The 17,069-nt window shown below is 36.6% G+C and overlaps 2 protein-coding genes across 5 annotated transcripts; one reads left to right on the top strand and one right to left on the bottom strand.

Moving 5' to 3' along the window:
• Positions 1 to 689: 689 nt before the first annotated feature.
• LOC113770689 (putative GPI-anchor transamidase) lies at positions 690 to 6,815 on the bottom strand. 4 transcript variants are annotated; one of them, XM_027315237.1, is made up of 11 exons: positions 6,502 to 6,815; positions 6,356 to 6,397; positions 6,103 to 6,247; positions 5,304 to 5,533; positions 5,004 to 5,061; positions 4,316 to 4,393; positions 3,746 to 3,834; positions 2,896 to 2,977; positions 2,060 to 2,248; positions 1,530 to 1,683; positions 690 to 1,191 (listed from the first exon to the last, which is right to left on the bottom strand). In XM_027315237.1, exons 1-10 carry the CDS (start codon positions 6,651 to 6,653, stop codon positions 1,546 to 1,548), a joined length of 1,203 nt encoding a protein of 400 aa, XP_027171038.1. In that variant the 5' UTR covers positions 6,654 to 6,815; the 3' UTR covers positions 690 to 1,191; positions 1,530 to 1,545. The 4 variants fall into 4 exon arrangements, with proteins under 4 accessions (XP_027171038.1, XP_027171037.1, XP_027171036.1 ...); XM_027315236.1 differs by having other exon boundaries at positions 690 to 1,180; positions 1,530 to 1,692; positions 6,502 to 6,813; XM_027315235.1 differs by having other exon boundaries at positions 1,530 to 1,692; positions 6,502 to 6,812.
• A 254-nt stretch (positions 6,816 to 7,069) lies between these two features.
• Positions 7,070 to 8,675, top strand: LOC113771842 (protein ALP1-like). Its single transcript, XM_027316395.1, has 2 exons — positions 7,070 to 7,107; positions 7,745 to 8,675. Exons 1-2 carry the CDS (start codon positions 7,070 to 7,072, stop codon positions 8,673 to 8,675), a joined length of 969 nt encoding a protein of 322 aa, XP_027172196.1.
• Positions 8,676 to 17,069: the final 8,394 nt, after the last annotated feature.

Here is a 17,069-nt window from a genome sequence, read left to right as displayed (position 1 = left end):
GGAGGAACATCTCCAAGTGCTAAATATTTTTATTTTCCAAATTTCAGACACTTTTGCCATATTAGAAAAGCTTTTACATTTAAAATTCTGAAATTTGTGTGATTCCACCATTCATTTAAATAGCGAAAAATTGAACAAATGAATCAAATACTTTTAAAATTATATTATATAACTCTATATAAATAGTGACCGATTGAAAAAGATTTCTTAGTCATGTTAAAATGCTTAAAATATTATTCTTTTTTTTTTAAAAAAGAAAATATTGTTCAAGTTGATATTAAAAGAGAAAGTTGATATAAGACTATCTAAGTGACCTTGCCCCGCAGTTTTTCTTATACGAAATGAGAAAAGGAAAGGCAAAAATGATCATCTTCTTTTTTTGTTTTTGGTAAATTTACTCTTTTATCATGTCGAAATTATGAATTTCAAGCCGGTGAAAATGGACGCATATTGGAAATAAGCTGATGCACTTTGAATTTTGAAAGCTGAACTGTTTACTGAAATTCGATGGAGTAACTCACTACCAATCACGAATTAAACGTGTAATTAATATAGGTTCAACATTTATTATCACTATTATCCCCAACTGTGTTCACAAATATTATGATTTCCTTCAGCAATTGTCGAAGAGGTATGTTCAAGAAATGTGCCAAACCGAAGCCCCCGAGTCTTTAGCAAAAGAACAAGTAAAAACGCCGCAGGTAAAATACATCTCAAGCTGTAAATTAAGAAGCACTTAATTCTTCAAAGAACCTGCGACTTCAATATCCTTGTGTTCTTGCTCTGGATAACTCCTCTACTCGAATAATCTATCCTCGAGAGTATTTCTTTACAACAATATGGATTAAGAGGTTAGACTAGACTTGATGAACTCCCCGCGTGGCTGAGAAGAAAAGTGGTAACAAGAAGGAAAACAATTTACCATGTCATTATTCAATTTTGGAAACAACAATTAAGAGTACAAGATCCCACAAGATAAACCCTCAGTTTGGTGTGGTGAGAAAGCTTGAATTAACAACCAAGGGTCCTAGCATTTGCCGACTGCTCACCAACTCCAGCGTTTGCCACCATGGGTCCTCTTGGTTTTTGATGGCTTCTCTGATTTGGAATGAAAATCATGTCAATGCAGTTAATGTGTCTTTCCTATTTCAAGCAGAAGGCCGAACTGCATGTTGTAAACCTGCAACAAGGCTAAATATCCAATGAAACATTAGAAGAGAACAGAGACCAGATAACGTGCAGGGTGGCCATTGTTCGACCTAGATAACAATAAGTGACTCCAATGGGTTCTACTTAGGGCCGAGAAGCACACAGTAAAGTCGAAAGCATACAGCTTTATATTTTATTAGGATATGCCTTTCAAGCAAACAGGTGGTAGAATGACCCTTTAGTAAGTAAACTTTGGTTAAGTTCACCATTTGATCGTTTACTTTATCAAGCTGGACAGAAACAATTTTCTCAAGTGATCGTTTATTTTATCACTTAGATGAAAGTCACACATTTCTGCATGGAAAGAAATAATGACTTACAGGGATATGTCCATCCTCAGCTGGAAAGCCAAGAGGAAACTGCCAACAAAGGAATCACAAGTACTAATCCAAAGTTCACCAAGCCATCGACATCTTTGACCTTTTCCACTCTCTCGTGAATAGTACTCAACGTCCGTGTAAAAGGACAAGTCACCTGTTGATCCTGTGGTTAGACGCGTATTAGTAAATTTTTCGTAATGCGTCATCAACAATATTAGTTTCTAATTTTATAGGAACATAAGTATGATGCTGCAGACCTTCCTCCCGAATCTTTTTTTCCCCCCTTTAAATAATAAATACCACACATCATTCATTGATCTTAAAGAAATGCGCGCTGAAGGCAATGATTATATGCATCAGATACAGCAAATACGTTAGTCCTAACTTTACGATCCCATTGAAATATGTTAGCCTCAGAATACTTGAGATACTTTCTACATGACGATAATGCTAATTTTCCTGTGATTCAAAAGCAGTGCGAATAATAATTTAATCCTTCACACAGACAGGTTAGATCAGACGTTACTCACCTTGATATTCAAACTGCTACCTTGGTCCTTAACATCTGAATTTTCTAGTATTCTTTGCCTGTCTTCCCCTGATGAATCTGATGACATCTTGATTTCACCACTTTTGAGTTGCTTGCCAGAAAGTGCTCCATAAGCTGAGTCAGTATGAATTGTTTCCATGACTGAACCAAAGAAGTTCGTCACAGGTACCTATCAAAAGAAAATCAGGTAGCACAAATACATGAGCACCAAACTTGATTCAAGAAAGTTATCTTGACATACAAATAGCTCAATAAGGCACTCATGAATCCTATTTCAATATTTACCTTCTTATGTCATTTCAACAAGTACCATTATTTTTATTTTCACCATACAGGAGAAATTTGACTCCCATAGTTGGGTAATACCTATAACTCATCGTGAAAAAATTTCCCCTATAATTTCTCCTAGACTTTTTCAGTTTCGAATTAACATGTTACAGATAGAGAGTAGCAAGATATTATAGACAGGAAAGGGTCATTAGTAATTCGACCTAATCCTATAAAAGACTTGAAAAGAAGGAATATTTAGGTAATTGTCTAATCCTTGCATAAATGTTCTGAACTATCTTAGGCAAAAGATATTTGAAACCTCATATTGATTTTTTTCTACCTCATCAAGACATTACTCTTCATTATGGGCAAAGACCTATATGAGATTGCTCTAATCATTTTCAACACTTTCTCTTTATTACCCCTTTCTCCATTTTTCGTTTTTGGGAGAGAAAGTCATCTTTTCAATATATAATGAAGAACTTGAAACAAATTAAGACTGATGAAATGGTGAACCAGAGCAAGAGCGATCTGAACTTCACATACCTCTTCCAATCGTCGTTGATATAGATCTGTCCTATAATATGCTGTTGATAAAAGCAAATTTGGATTATATGAGTTGAACAAACTGCAAAATCGCAAAAATTGGTGTGTCATGATCAAGACTAGCAAACCACAAAGTTTCAAGTGGCATGGTAAAAAAAATCTGGTAATGCACCATCTTGCCTCCTTAGGATATTAGGTTCTCATTTCATTGACAGTGTTCACCAGGCACACTTACTGATGTTATAAAATGCTGTCACTAATTCATTACATATAAGATTAAGATTGAGATGTTCTCAAAAGGCACACAGTCATTACATGCTACAGATGGATTGAATAGATAACTTAACCTCCATTTGGGGTCACGTGTTGCAGCTCCAAGAAACATGAAATCTCACTGCAATTTAACAACTAAACAGCTTGCTAATTAAAAAAAGTTTTATTCAGAACTCGCTGATAAAATACGCACTATGGTTGCAGTCGTAGCATCAGAGGTTCTTATACCATTTAATGAAGAAAAGGGGGTGAAAAGTTCATAAATATAAACATTCTCATTTCTATCCCTATCATGGTATCTCTCGATCATTTCCTACTTCATGTCAGAGAAATACTTCACGGAAAGTGCCAGCATCTATCGAAGACGGGACTTGCTCTGAGAAGTAATCCTCTAGAAATTCCCAAAAGAGAAGCATCCAGAATGTTGTTCAGTAATTTTGTGAAAACATGTCATAGTGAAATCTAATCAATCAAAGGTTAAAACCTAATAATTTAGTCAATAAAGATTCAGAAGCCAAGCACAGTTAGAATCGTGAATTGTATCCAATGATCATACGCAATATTGATTTACATATACCTGCTTAGAGAAGCATTGTTATACATGTTTAGCCTCTCAAAAAAGGCAAGAGTGTAAAAGGTGAACCGGTCAACAACAGAGACGCCAACCTGCGACATACAAAAAAAGGTTTCAGAGAAGCCAATATCAACATGGACTGGGAAGGGGGCAGGGTTGTCATTGTGATTAAGCATTATCCAACTGACCTCCAGTGAGAGATGTAAGAATTTCAAGAGCCTCCTTATGGTTTTAAAAATGAAATAGACCTTTCAGGGAAAAAATTATTAAAAAAAATTCCAAAGATAATTTGGGAGAAACATTAGAGAGGGAAGGTCATAGTAAGTACACTAAGGGGGACACTGTTGTAGGAGTATTAATATTGATAAGAGTGGCCAATGTAACATTAAAAACTCAAGGGAGGCCTTGTAGCTACCATGATCCTCGTAAAAAGTTAGCATAATTTACCCAATAAAATCTTGATAGTAAACAAAACAAAAGAAATCAATCTACAATTGCAGAAAACTGTTGGTGCCCTATCTATATAGAGGTTCACTAATCACAAATTGACGATTCCACAATCTCTTCACTTACATCAGAGTCCAAGTGATGCGAATATGAATTTTCTCCCTTCAAGCTACTCCCAATAGCCAAAACACCTGGTGAATGAAGCTGCAAAGCAAGAAATAGAACACGTCTCTCACTTCACGGTACAAAATGACATTGTATGACGACTAAAATTTAGGCTTTTCGCATACATAGATATTTTGAACAATCACAAATAAGTCCCAGATTTTTGAATGATCACAAATAATTGCCAGAAAATATAAAAATTTTCAATAGGAAAAGAAAAATGATGGTAGGTAGGAATTATCGCTTAAAGGCTAAAAGAACAGATGAAAGTACATTAGCAGTGGATTCAATAAGCAAGACAAGTGTCAGTGCAGGCAAGCCTGAAAATTTACTTTAACTCAGGCCGATCAAGTTTCTTCAAGTGGAACATAATGTTGTTAATCTCAAGAGACAATCACCATTGCAGCAGAAACATCCTACATAAATTCTAATACTCCTGACAAACCAAAGAAACCAACTAGAATAACAACAAAATCCTTACACAACTAGACAAAAGAAAAAAGTAATCATATAACTGCATAAACAACAATAGTTATCCACTATCGACTAACAATGCTTCCTCAGTAAATTTCCTAGTGTACTTTTTTACCATGATCAGTCTTCCAACTAATACTAGATGTTCTCAATATATCAGATGGCAAAATCTAACCTGAGAAAAGAGAGTAGCTGCTTGGCAAGTGTCTACCATAATTAACAGCTCCTTGAATCTGGAAATTCAACAACCACGAAGACAGCTTAAATAATTTCACTATTCTTCTAATGTGATTGCTAAAATCTAACTCAGAATGACAAGATGTGGCAATTTATGTAAATCCCTGCATCTAAAAGTCAAATATGTTGGAACCTAACATCAAGATTAGTCCTTCTCGGTTTTAGTTTCAAATATAGTCTTTCAGAGACCTTTTGGTATCATCCTTACATAAACTCTACTGAAGATCTAACTTTTTACCTTCTTTTTTCCTTCATTTGTTTGACAGCATCAGCCAAATCATGACTCTGAAGCTCCTCCGAGTCTTGGAATTTTAGAAACTCATCTCCACCATGCCCTGTCATATATACAAGAATATGGCTTCCTTCATCACTTAGAAGACGTTTTGATCTAGGCACAGCATTTTCATGACGACCCATCAAGACGCGAAGAAAATTTTCAACAGTCACTTCATAACCTCGATAATCCACCTGACATTTTCAAGCAACAAAATTAATCCATCGTCCAGGTAAATGAAACATCTGAATTTAATGCAACAGAAAATTATTTTTTTTACTAGAATTTCCACTATTCTGTCAAGCAAACCCAACATAAAAGAGACAGTAACTACTCACTACACCAATCCAATCTTTCACTAAAAATCCGAGAGTTTAACTTATTTGAATGTTCCTTTCTTAGGGAAAAAATTTAAGAAGGGAAGGAATTCAAAAGGGGATGAGGACGGTTTGAATTAAAAGCTGGCTTTGAGACAAGGAACAAAGGCCCTTAACCAGTGGGCTACACTCAAGAAATCCCTTCACAAAATAACATCAATGTAAATATTATTCAAAATAAACGAACTCATGGTTATTAAAGTGTGACAGCATCCATTTTTCTTCTAATTCAGAATCATGCAATTGTTCTCATGTCAAAACAGTACGGACCTATAATATCAAGTACGAAAAACCGAAAACAAGCTAAAAGATGATAAATTTAAAATTTTTCAAAATTGGCTCTATCAGATAAAAAGTAAAATCTACAAGAAATTCAGACTATTTACCTCTACATTATCTCCATACAAGTTAAGCCTGTGATTTTCATTGTTGAAAACCTGAGCAGGGTACTTATTGCGCGCATTGCAAGCCATATCATCTGCCAACATCAGAATTATCCTCTCATCCGGTATGCCTAGCCTCTTCACTGTTCTAAACAGCCATCACATCCGTATAAAATACAAACTGACTAAAATAAAAATAAAAATCAACGGAAAAAAATCAATTTTGTGACATAAAGGTGCTAGGGTTTAATCATACCGGTATAAGGATAAAGTATTGGCCATATGACGATAATTAAACCTGAAAAATAAGCAAAGAATAATATATCTACAGTATCAGAAAATGCAGTCACAATAGGAGAAAAGAAAATTAGACAAAAAAGGGGAGAATTAATTGGGGTTTACCAGAATCGAGAGGTACAGACTAGGACTGCCCAATTATTTGTGTGCATTGTGGCGGTGGAATGGGAAACTGTAGACGAAATTGCTCCGGTGAGATTGGTGGCTATTAAAACCACCAAAAACGCCACGGCTTTGGGGAAGTTGAAGCTCTCCATTTCTCAACTCAGACACGAAAATTAGTTCATCAGCTAACTGCGATTTTCTTCTGTATTTCTTCGGTAGAGTAATGAAGCTGATGAGTTGTGATGATGGCTGATGAGTTGTGTTTGTTCCTTGTTCTCCTATTTTAGTTCTTCTCTCGGTTGAAGGAAGAACCAAACAAGCCGTGACCAGAGATCCACGTGTTCTCCTTTAACCTTTTTTTTTTGCCCTTTTTTTCTTAATGCTACCTTTGTAGAGTATACAACAACAAAACTAAAGCTATAATATAGACTCTCTCTTTTTTTTTTTGGAAAAAAATAAAGAGAAAAAATTATGAATTTCAATGATAATTGACAAAAAAGAATGTATTAAGAAGTGTTTAATTCGTATTCCATAATTGGAATTATAAACTCTACAATGCGTATTTACAATGGCGGAATTAAAATCTTGTGATAAGAAGGTACAATGGTCAATTTCAATATAAATCGTATTTCTAAATTTATATAAGAAATATATTATGTGCTTTGATTTAAAAAGTCAAATCCTTTTCTCCCATTAGAGTGTTGTTAATGTTTAATTTGAAATATGTTCATATTTTTTGTTAGAGATAATTAATAAAATATCTTATTTTTTAGCGGAAAAATATAGAATAAAAGTGGAATATATAAAATTTCAAAGAATAATCTATATAAAGAAAGGAATTTTTTAAATTTAAGGGGGCAATACAAAAAATTCAGGGTTTATAAATATGGTGCAAACTTAAAAATCTTTAAAATTTTCAAGACTATTATATAACTTTATTAACGCCTTACATGTTTGGTTTGGAAGTAGGATGGGTTCATTTTAGGGAAAATCGTCAATTTAGTCCTCAAATTATTTTACTAAAGTCGATTTGGTCCCTAAAAGTTTTATCGCACCAATTAAGTCCCTTAACTAAAATTCTTGTACCAATTAAGGACTTATACGACGTCGCTACCCAAAACTCATGTATCTGTACAGAAAACAACGGCCAGACGGGGTCTTTTTGAAAGTTCGCATCCTAATTTCTACGGGAAGCAAGACAGAGCACATTTTGCATCCGGGGAAACCTATGAATCTGTCCAAGCCTTCATTTACTCTCCTCCCCCGCCTGCTCACTCCTTCTCTCTCCTCCCTCTCTCCTCTCCCCCCCTAACTTCGCCCTTGCAGCCACCCTTTTTCGGCTAGCTCACTCCGCTTCCTTCTCTGCAGTCTCCCGCCGCTTCAACATTGACTCACCCGCCGCCTGCCGCGCCTTTTACACGGTCTGCAAAGCCATCAATGAAAATCTGGGCCATTTGTTTGAATTTAAGTCAGATATCAACCGCATTATCGTGGGTTTTGGGTGGATTTCTCTGCCAAATTGCTGTGGCGTTCTGGGGTTGGAGAAATTCAAATTGGATGGTGATTTATTGGGTGAAAATGGGTCTTTGGTAGTGCAAGCTCTCGTGGACTCTGAAGGGAGATTCTTGGATGTTTCAGCTGGGTGGCCTAGCACTCTGAAGCCCGAAAAGGTTCTTCGACAGTCGAAGCTTTTGTCGGGCGTTGAGGAGACGAAAGAGTACTTAAATGGGCCATGTTTTGAGCTTAGTGATGGAAATTCAATCCCACAATATATTTTGGGGGACTCCTGTTTTCCACTTTTGCCTTGGCTTTTAACGCCTTATAAGAAATCGGATGAAAATGCTGGGTTGAATTCGTCCGAAATGGCTTTTAATTCAGTTCATAGCAGTGGGATGGAGTTGGTGAGGATGGCATTTGGCAGAGTGAGAAAAAGGTGGAAACTTGTGGCGAAGAAATGGAGTGAGCAGTGTGTTGAGGCATTTCCATTTGTAATTGTTACGTGTTGTTTGCTGCACAATTTTCTCATAAAGTGCAGTGAGGCAGTGCAGGATGAAGATGCAGAGTGCTCGAGGGATCAAGAGTTTCCAGTGTTTGATGGAGAGGTAGATGAGAGTGGGAAGAGGATTAGAGATGCTCTTGCTTCCCATTTGAGTAGGGCGAATGAGAGGAGATAGTTTTGTTGTAAAATATATAGTATTTCAAAATATTCTTTGTCCCACATCGAAAAATGAGAAGTATTGCTTTCTCTGTCCCACATTGAGAAGTGAGAAGAGTTGCAGTCTTTGTCCCACATCGGAAGTGAGAAGGGTTGCACCCCATTCTGAAGTCTATAAATAGGATCCATTCCTTTCTCAGAAGATCACCCCAGCAGCTTCAGTTAATATCTTTTGATAGCTGCTCTATCCCTCTCTCTCTCTCTCTCTTTTAATTTTTTGTTAGTTGATATCTTCCTGATAATTCTGTTCTCATTTTTATATATACATCTGCTGGTTTTAATTTGCTAGTTTTGGTCCTTCTAGTTTGCAACAAGAAAGTTTGTCTTTCTTGTTCGCAATAAATAGAAGAAGGCTTGTTTAATCCTGGGGAAACATTTCAATTTCATGAAATAGTTTCTTAGGACAGTGCTACGCACGACTCAAGCAGATAGTGTTAACATTGTTGTAGCCATTTATCCAACAATCTAAGAAACTATGGCATCTAACAGTGTTAACACCCCACAACCTTCATCCGCGGCCGTTACAGTTGCACTACCATTCGCCAAGCCTTTTCCGGATATCTCCAGAGTTGAAGTCTTTGCCAATGAAAATTTCAAAAGGTGGCAAGAACGAGTACACTCACGACTCGACATCCATGGAGTGATCTATGCACTAACGGAGTCCCAACCTGCTTCAACCACAGATGTCAAAATACAAGAATCGTGGCAATATGCCAATAAGGTATGTAGGCATACTATTTTACAAACACTCTTAAATGAATTATTTGACGTGTATTGTAGCTATATGGAAGCCAATAAGTCCCAGTATAATAGACCAAAAAATTCCAATTACAAGCCTAATATTCCCAACTTTAAGAAAAAGAAAGGCAATTGCCATTATTGTAGAAAATCAGAACATTATGCTGCCCTGTATAGATACAATAAAGGTGACAAAGCAAATGGTAATCCTCCTAAGGTTAATTTAACCGAAGGAGATGAAATAATTGCTGCAGTCATCTCTCAAGTGAACATTGCAGCTAATGTTAAAGAATGGGTGGTAGACTCTGGGGCTACTCGGCACATATGTGCAAATTGAGAAGCGTTTTCCTCCTATACTTCAATAGGGGATGATGAAAAAATAGTCTACCTTGCAGACTCACGAACTGCTAAAGTTCTGGGTAAGGGCAAAGTACTATTGAAACTCAATTCAGGAAATACTTTGGCTCTTAATGATGTGCTGCATGTTCCAAATATTCGGGCAAATCTTGTTTCTGTGGCTTTGCTTGGAAAAGTTGGGGTGAAAGTGTCATTCGAATCTGAAAAGATTATAATGACAAAAAATAATGTATTTGTGGGCAAGGGCTATTGTAATCAGGGACTTTTTGTACTTAATATTTCCAATGTGATTAATGAAAATGCATCTTCTTCTGCTTATATTGTTGATTCCATTTCTTTATGGCATGCTAGATTAGGACATGTTAATATTGGTTATATAAAGAAAATGCAATCATGTGGCCTAATTTCTGGTATTAATGATAATATGGACAAATGTGAAATATGTGCAGAAGCTAAAATAACAAAGAAAAGTTGTATAACTGTCCATAGAGAAACTGAATTATTAAATTTAATTCATACTGATTTAGGTGATTTAAAACAAACAATGACTAGAGGTGGGAAAAGGTGTTATGTCACCTTTATAGATGATTATTCTAGATATACCAAAGTTTATTTACTTAGAAATAAAGATGATACTTATAATGCCTTTTTATCCTATAAGTCTGAAGTAGAAAATCAACTTAATAAAAGGATAAAAAGAATTAGATCAGATAGGGGTGGAGAATATTTAACTTTAGATAACATTTGTGAACAGGAAGGCATAATACATGAAATAACTCCACCTTATTCACCAGAATCTGATGGAGTAGCTGAAAGGAAAAATAGAACGTTAAAAGAAATGATGAACTCTATGTTAATTAGTTCTCATGCTCCAGATAATTTATGGGGAGAAGCTATATTATCTGCATGTCACTTACAAAATAGAATCCCACATAAAAAGACTGGCAAAACACCTTATGAGTTATGGAAAAATTATAAACCAAATTTGAAATATTTAAAAGTTTGGGGGTGTCTTGCTAAAGTCTTGTTGCCTGAACCTAAGAAAAGGAAAATAGGTTCTAAAACTTCTGACTGTATGTTTATTGGATATGCTGAACATAGTGCTGCATATAGATTTCTTGTTTTAAGAAGTGATGTGCTTGATTGTAATACAATTATTGAGACAAAGAATGCTGAATTCTTTGAACATATTTTTTCATTGTCTAGTAAAATTTCTCATGCACCTGTTGAAATAAATAGAGAAATAATTCCGAATGAGGAATTAAGAAGGAGTAAAAGGCCAAGAAAAGAATTTTCTTATGGAAATTATTTTCAAACTTTTCTTGTTGATAATGATCCTTTAACATACTCCGATGCTATTTCTTCCCCTGATGTAAATTTTGGAAAGAAGCAATTAAATCTGAAATTGATTCTATCTTGACAAATAAAACTTGGATTTTGGTAGACTTACCTCCTGGTGCAAAACCTATTGGGTGCAAATGGATTTTTAAAAGAAAATATAACTCTGATGGCTCTATAGAAAAGTACAAAGCTCGTTTAGTAGCAAAAGGATTTTCTCAAAAACAAAATATTGACTATTTTGATACATTTGCACCAGTAACTAGAATTGCGTCTATTCGAGTCTTATTTGCTTTAGCTTCTATCCATAAACTTGTTATTCATCAAATGGATGTCAAAACAGCCTTTTTAAATGGTGATTTAGAAGAAGAAATTTATATGTTTCAACCTGAGGGATGTATTGTATCTGGACAAGAAAATAAAGTTTGTAAACTAATTAAATCTCTTTATGGCCTAAAACAAGCTCCTAAACAGTGGCATGAGAAATTTGATTAAATATTGATGAAAGATGGATTTTCGTATGTAGAAGTGGATAAATGTGTATATGTCAAAATTATAAATGATCAATATGTGATAATCAGTTTATATGTGGATGACATGCTTATATTTGGTACTAGTCTAGATATTGTAAATAGTACTAAATATTTTTTGTCTTCTAATTTTGATATGAAAGATTTGGGTGAAGCCAAAATAATATTGGGTGTTAAAATCATAAGGAAATGTGATGGTATAATGTTGTCACAAGAACATTATACAGAGAGACTTCTTAGGAAGTTTGAAAATTATGATGTGACACCTGTGAGTACTCCTTATGATGCTAACACTCAATTAAAGAAAAATAATGGTGACCCAATTGCTCAGTCTAGATATGCTCAGATTATTGGGAGTCTGATGCATCTGATGAATTTTACTAGACCTGATATAGCTTATGCTGTATGTCGACTGAGTAGATATACTCATAATCCCAACCGTGAGCATTGGTTTGCATTAGTCAGACTAATGAAATATTTGAGAGGTACCATGAATTTTGGTATCCTGTATAGTGGATTTCCCACTGTATTAGAAGGTTACAGTGATGCTAATTGGATCTCTGATTCAAATGATACGAAATCCACTAGTGGTTATGTGTTCACCCTTGGTGGTGGTGCAATAGCATGGAAATCTGCTAGACAGACAATCATTGCTAGATCAACAATGGAGTCAGAGTTTGTAGCTCTGGAACTGACAGGGACTGAGGCCGAGTGGTTGAGAAATTTCTTAGCTAATATTCCTTCAACTAAGGATTTGTTGCCTCCTGTGTCCATACATTGTGACTGTCAAGCAGCGATTGCCATAGCTAAAAATAAATCGTATAATTGTAAAAGTCGACACATGAGATTGAGACATGATATCGTAAAGCAGCTGCTTAGAGATGGAATTATTTCCATTGATTTTGTGAAATCAGAGTTGAATTTGGCCGATCCTCTGACTAAACCTGTAGGAAGAAAATTAATTCTTCAAACTACAAGGGAGATGGAACTTAGGCCAACAGTTGTCAATAGAGATGGTAACCCAACCTATGTGACTGGTGATCCCATGAAATAGGTTCATATGGGTAATAACAAGTCGATATTGACTGTAAAAGCACTTGAAATTTAAGTCCCTTCAAAATTAAGTGCTTTGACTGCCAGTAATCGTGAGGCTGAGTTTAATATTCTTAATGAGTTTATATCCCTTTAGGGAGGTGTATTTAGGGCAGTATACACTTGATAAATTCACCTATATGTGAGTGGAGTGGGGCCGCTCCTATAAGATTTTTTGGCCGAATCTTTAGAGCTCTCATGAACAACCAGGCAGGCGCACGGCCTAAATGCGCAAAACTGCATTGAACAGCAAAATTATGAGTTATAATGTGAGTGATAAGATCTCTGTCATACAACAAGAATTATTGGTTCATAGAAAGATATTTTTCACCCATAATTCTGTAAGACATATTTTATCAATTTAAGTTTGATTCATAGTCCAAAAGACACCAAACTGATTACATTGAGCTCAGACAAATCCAGCAGATGTTCATACTCTTTTGTCCAAAATCTTTTGAAATAGGTGGGAGATTGTTGTAGATACTTCAAAAGATTTTTTTTATGTTTGTTATGATAAGAGTTTATCTGATAAAGCTTTCCAAACGTCTGTTCCTATTCTTAGGAAGAATTGTTTCAAAGACAAAATTTTGATAAAGGCCTAAAAGGCAAAGTCAGAAGGCTAGCTGATATCTTTTAGCCAAAGGAATTGTTCACGTGCTTGCTTTGACTATGTCAAAGATTTCGGCTACCACAATAGAGGATTGATAGGTTGCAATTTTATCATTTTATTTATTAATTTTCCCTATTACCTGACCTAATGTGGATTAATTGCTAGATTCTACTCACTTTTGATATTTTGCATTTATTTCAGGGAGTAGAACGAAAATATAATAACAGGTGTTAATTTGGCAAGAAAAGAGTTCAGATGATAGAGTTTGTCCTGGGGGCATTTTGGGAACACAAAAAAGACGTGAGCCCTTTGTAATTTGGGCTGAAGTCTTCTTTTCTCCTGTGGGCCGCCGCACATCTGAGGAAGGCAGAGGATAAAAACCAAACAAATAGCAGAGAAAGAGGACGGCTGGTTTCCTTAGCTTTTCGTCCTGTAGTATAGCTTTTCACTTTGACTTTTCCATGGCTGTTTTTGAGTAGTGGCTCCCTGTGCGGATGGCAGGGACCATTAGAATGAAACAATCACTTTTGTAGTTCAGCTTTTCATTTGATGATTCAAACGAATTGGGTCCACTAAATCGGAGACCATGCCCGCAGCTTTTGCGTCAGTTTTGTATGGGTTTTTCTCATCAACAATGAGCTAAACTCTTTTATCTAGTCAAGGGACAACGGATGTTTTGGGTCATCTAAAATTGTGAGATCGATTTAATTTTATCTTTTTCTTTTATTTATTGGTATTCGCATATTTCTTGATTGCTATGTTTATGATTATTTAATTAATTAATTGTCTTGGATCCAGATAATTAGTTGATTGGGTAATCTATTGTCAATTAGGGCATTAAATCCGTAATTGTTTAATTGCTCTAAAATAGTGACAACTGGCATGATTAGGTTTGTGTCAGGGGAATACGCGGGCTAATCTAAAATAACCATGGTAGTGCGTTATTTGGTTAGAATAGGGCTCCTCTAATACGTAAGGCAATTGGGGAATTAAATTCTATGGGCGTACCTAGGATTATTTCTCAATTAGAGCAGTGATTAACGGGCGTACCTTGATCACCGACACAGTAAGGAGGGGTTGACTGCCATCGCTTGTTTGGTAGTTATAACCTATTTATTAATAAATAATTGGAATTGCCTTTGCTTATCGATGATCAATTAGGTGGACCAATACTGAAGTTATTCCTTGGCTAGATCCTTTGATTTTAGTAAATTTTTTTTTTAAATTTCTAGTTGGCTATTTTATTTTTATTATTTTACTTTTAGTTGAATTGTCACCCCTGATATAAAAACACCCCCCTTGTCACTGTGAACTTGAAAAGGAATAATTACTCCCAGTCCCTGTGGATTCGACCCTACTCACCGCTATCTACTGAAATTACTTTTAGTTTGAGCAGGTATTTATTATTGCACAGGCTTCGACAACCTGTCAATTTTTGGCGCCGCTGCCGGGGACTGGTGTCAGATTAATTTGTTTCTTTTTGAGTTTATCTTGTTTTCATTTTTTAATTTATTTTTCTCTTATTTTATTATTATTATTTTTTTTTATGGCTGCTAACATTACATATTTTGATGATAGACTGGACTTTGTTCCTGAATGGGGTTATGAGACTCATGTTTTTCCTAATGATCAATGGGCTGTTGCAAATTGTGGAACTTATTTTGACTCAGGTTATTCAACTGACACATGCCCCGTATTTCAAGATAATTTAAGTTCTCCACTTGATACTTTTGGAGATTTTCCACCCCAATATCAAACGCAGTATGACCCTTATTCAAACAGGTATGATCAGGAATGGTGGGATAATTCCAATTTTAATTATGCGACGGGGCCAATGGATTTTCAACAGCAAGAGTCTCAGCAATCATCCTCCGTGTCAGGTATGTCTCTTGAAGAAATGATAGGTTTACTAATTGCTAATTCAAATCGATTTCATCAGGAGACACAAGCGAGCCTAAATCGATTTCATCAGAAGACACAAGCGAGCTGTCGTGACCTGGCGGATCAAATGCGTCAATTGACATCCAGGATAGAGCGATTAGAGGATCACCTTGAAGAATTGCCCTCACAAACCAATATCAATCTTGAAGGAGATGAGAGTGCAATTATCCGGCCAAATGACATGGAACTGCAAGAGTTTCAAGGAAACGGATTTAAAGATGCAGTTGAAAAGGAAGTTGAAGTGCAAAAAATGAGACTCCAGGATCAACTCATTCAAGTGAATGAATCCAGTGAACAATCTCCAAATGCGGTGACATCCCCTCCACTCCTTCATCAATATTCTCCTGACTCTTACTCTTCAATTCCTGTTAACGAAATTGACTTTATTATACCAGACAAATTTGAATTTCATGACAGGAATAAATTAAGAGTGGCGATGGCGAGATATCTTGAACCAATAAATGCAAGTGAGGGAGGAATGATTGGAGAATGCAAATTATCATCGACTCGTTTGGCGCCATTCACTAGTCCATGGAAGCCCGTAGCTCGTATGCTCAAGGATTATTCTATTTACGAGGGTTATCAGGACTACATAGAGGATGAAGCATTAAGACGAGCCACGAGATTTTATCCTCCATGAACAAAACATGATAATGTCTAGCCACGAGATTTTATCCTCCATGAACAAAACATGATAATGTCTAGCCAAAGACATTAAAGAAAGGCGCTTATTGGGAGGCAACCCAATTGTTTCTTTTAATTATTTGTTTGATTTCGTGTGATAGTTTAAATATGTTTTCCTTGAGTTTGATTGGTTTCGGGTGTAAATTTTCGTTTTTGCTGATTTGTAGGTGACCTTCAGTCATGACGCACCCGCGTGGTGACGTGCATAAAGCTCACGATCAGAAACTTCTGGGAGCTTTCTTGCCCTCATGACGCGCCCGCGTGGTGATGTGCAGGAAGCTCACGATCAGAACTTCTGGGAGCTCTCTTACTCTCTTGACGTGCCCGCGTCACGTTCGCGGGAAAGGTAAGGATTCAAAAAAAATAAAAAAAAAAAAAAAAAAAATTTTTATTAACTGTAGCTTTAGTTTCCAAAATTGAAAAAAAAAAAATTTAGAAAAAAATTATGATTTTCGTTAGGGTGGAAAAAAAGAAAAGAAAAAAAAATATGTCTTCACCATAGCTCCAATGGAGCCGTAAAAAAAAAAATATATATATTTCTTTTTCTTTTTCTTTTTCCTTCTTTTCTTTCTTTCTTTTCTTTCTTTTTCTTTCTTTCTCTTCTTCTTTCTTTCTCCTTTCTTTCTTCCTTCTCCGCTGTTTCTCTCTCCCCTTTCGATCCACCGCCGCCAACCGTGACCAGCAGCCGAGCGTCCAGCGCCGCCACCACAGCGGGTTGTCCCGCGCGTTCCTCCCTCTCGCCTCAAGAGTGCACGCCGCCCACGCCGTCAGCTCTGCTACGCGCCTTGCGGCCGTCCCACGGCCGCGCGACTCCCGCCACCACCATCGCGCGCAACCCTCCACCGTGCGCTGTTGCGCAGTTCCTCTCGACCAGCCCACACCGCCGACCAGCCCACACCGCCGACCAGCCCACGCCGCTGCTGCCTCCCGAAGCCACGGAAGCACGCTACCCTCTGCTCTGTCTGCCGCCCGACGTGGTCCTGGTGGAGGTATCTGGACTTTGTCCCTCACTTTCTAGCAGCCCTGCCCCTGCTTGTTTGAGTCGCACAATTGTTGGGCTTGA

The sequence above is a fragment of the Coffea eugenioides genome, chromosome 5 (assembly GCF_003713205.1).
Source record: "Coffea eugenioides isolate CCC68of chromosome 5, Ceug_1.0, whole genome shotgun sequence".
Taxonomy (NCBI): Eukaryota; Viridiplantae; Streptophyta; class Magnoliopsida; order Gentianales; family Rubiaceae; genus Coffea; species Coffea eugenioides.
Note: the sequence above shows the minus strand (reverse complement) of the source record. Positions and strands in the feature narration are given on the sequence as shown.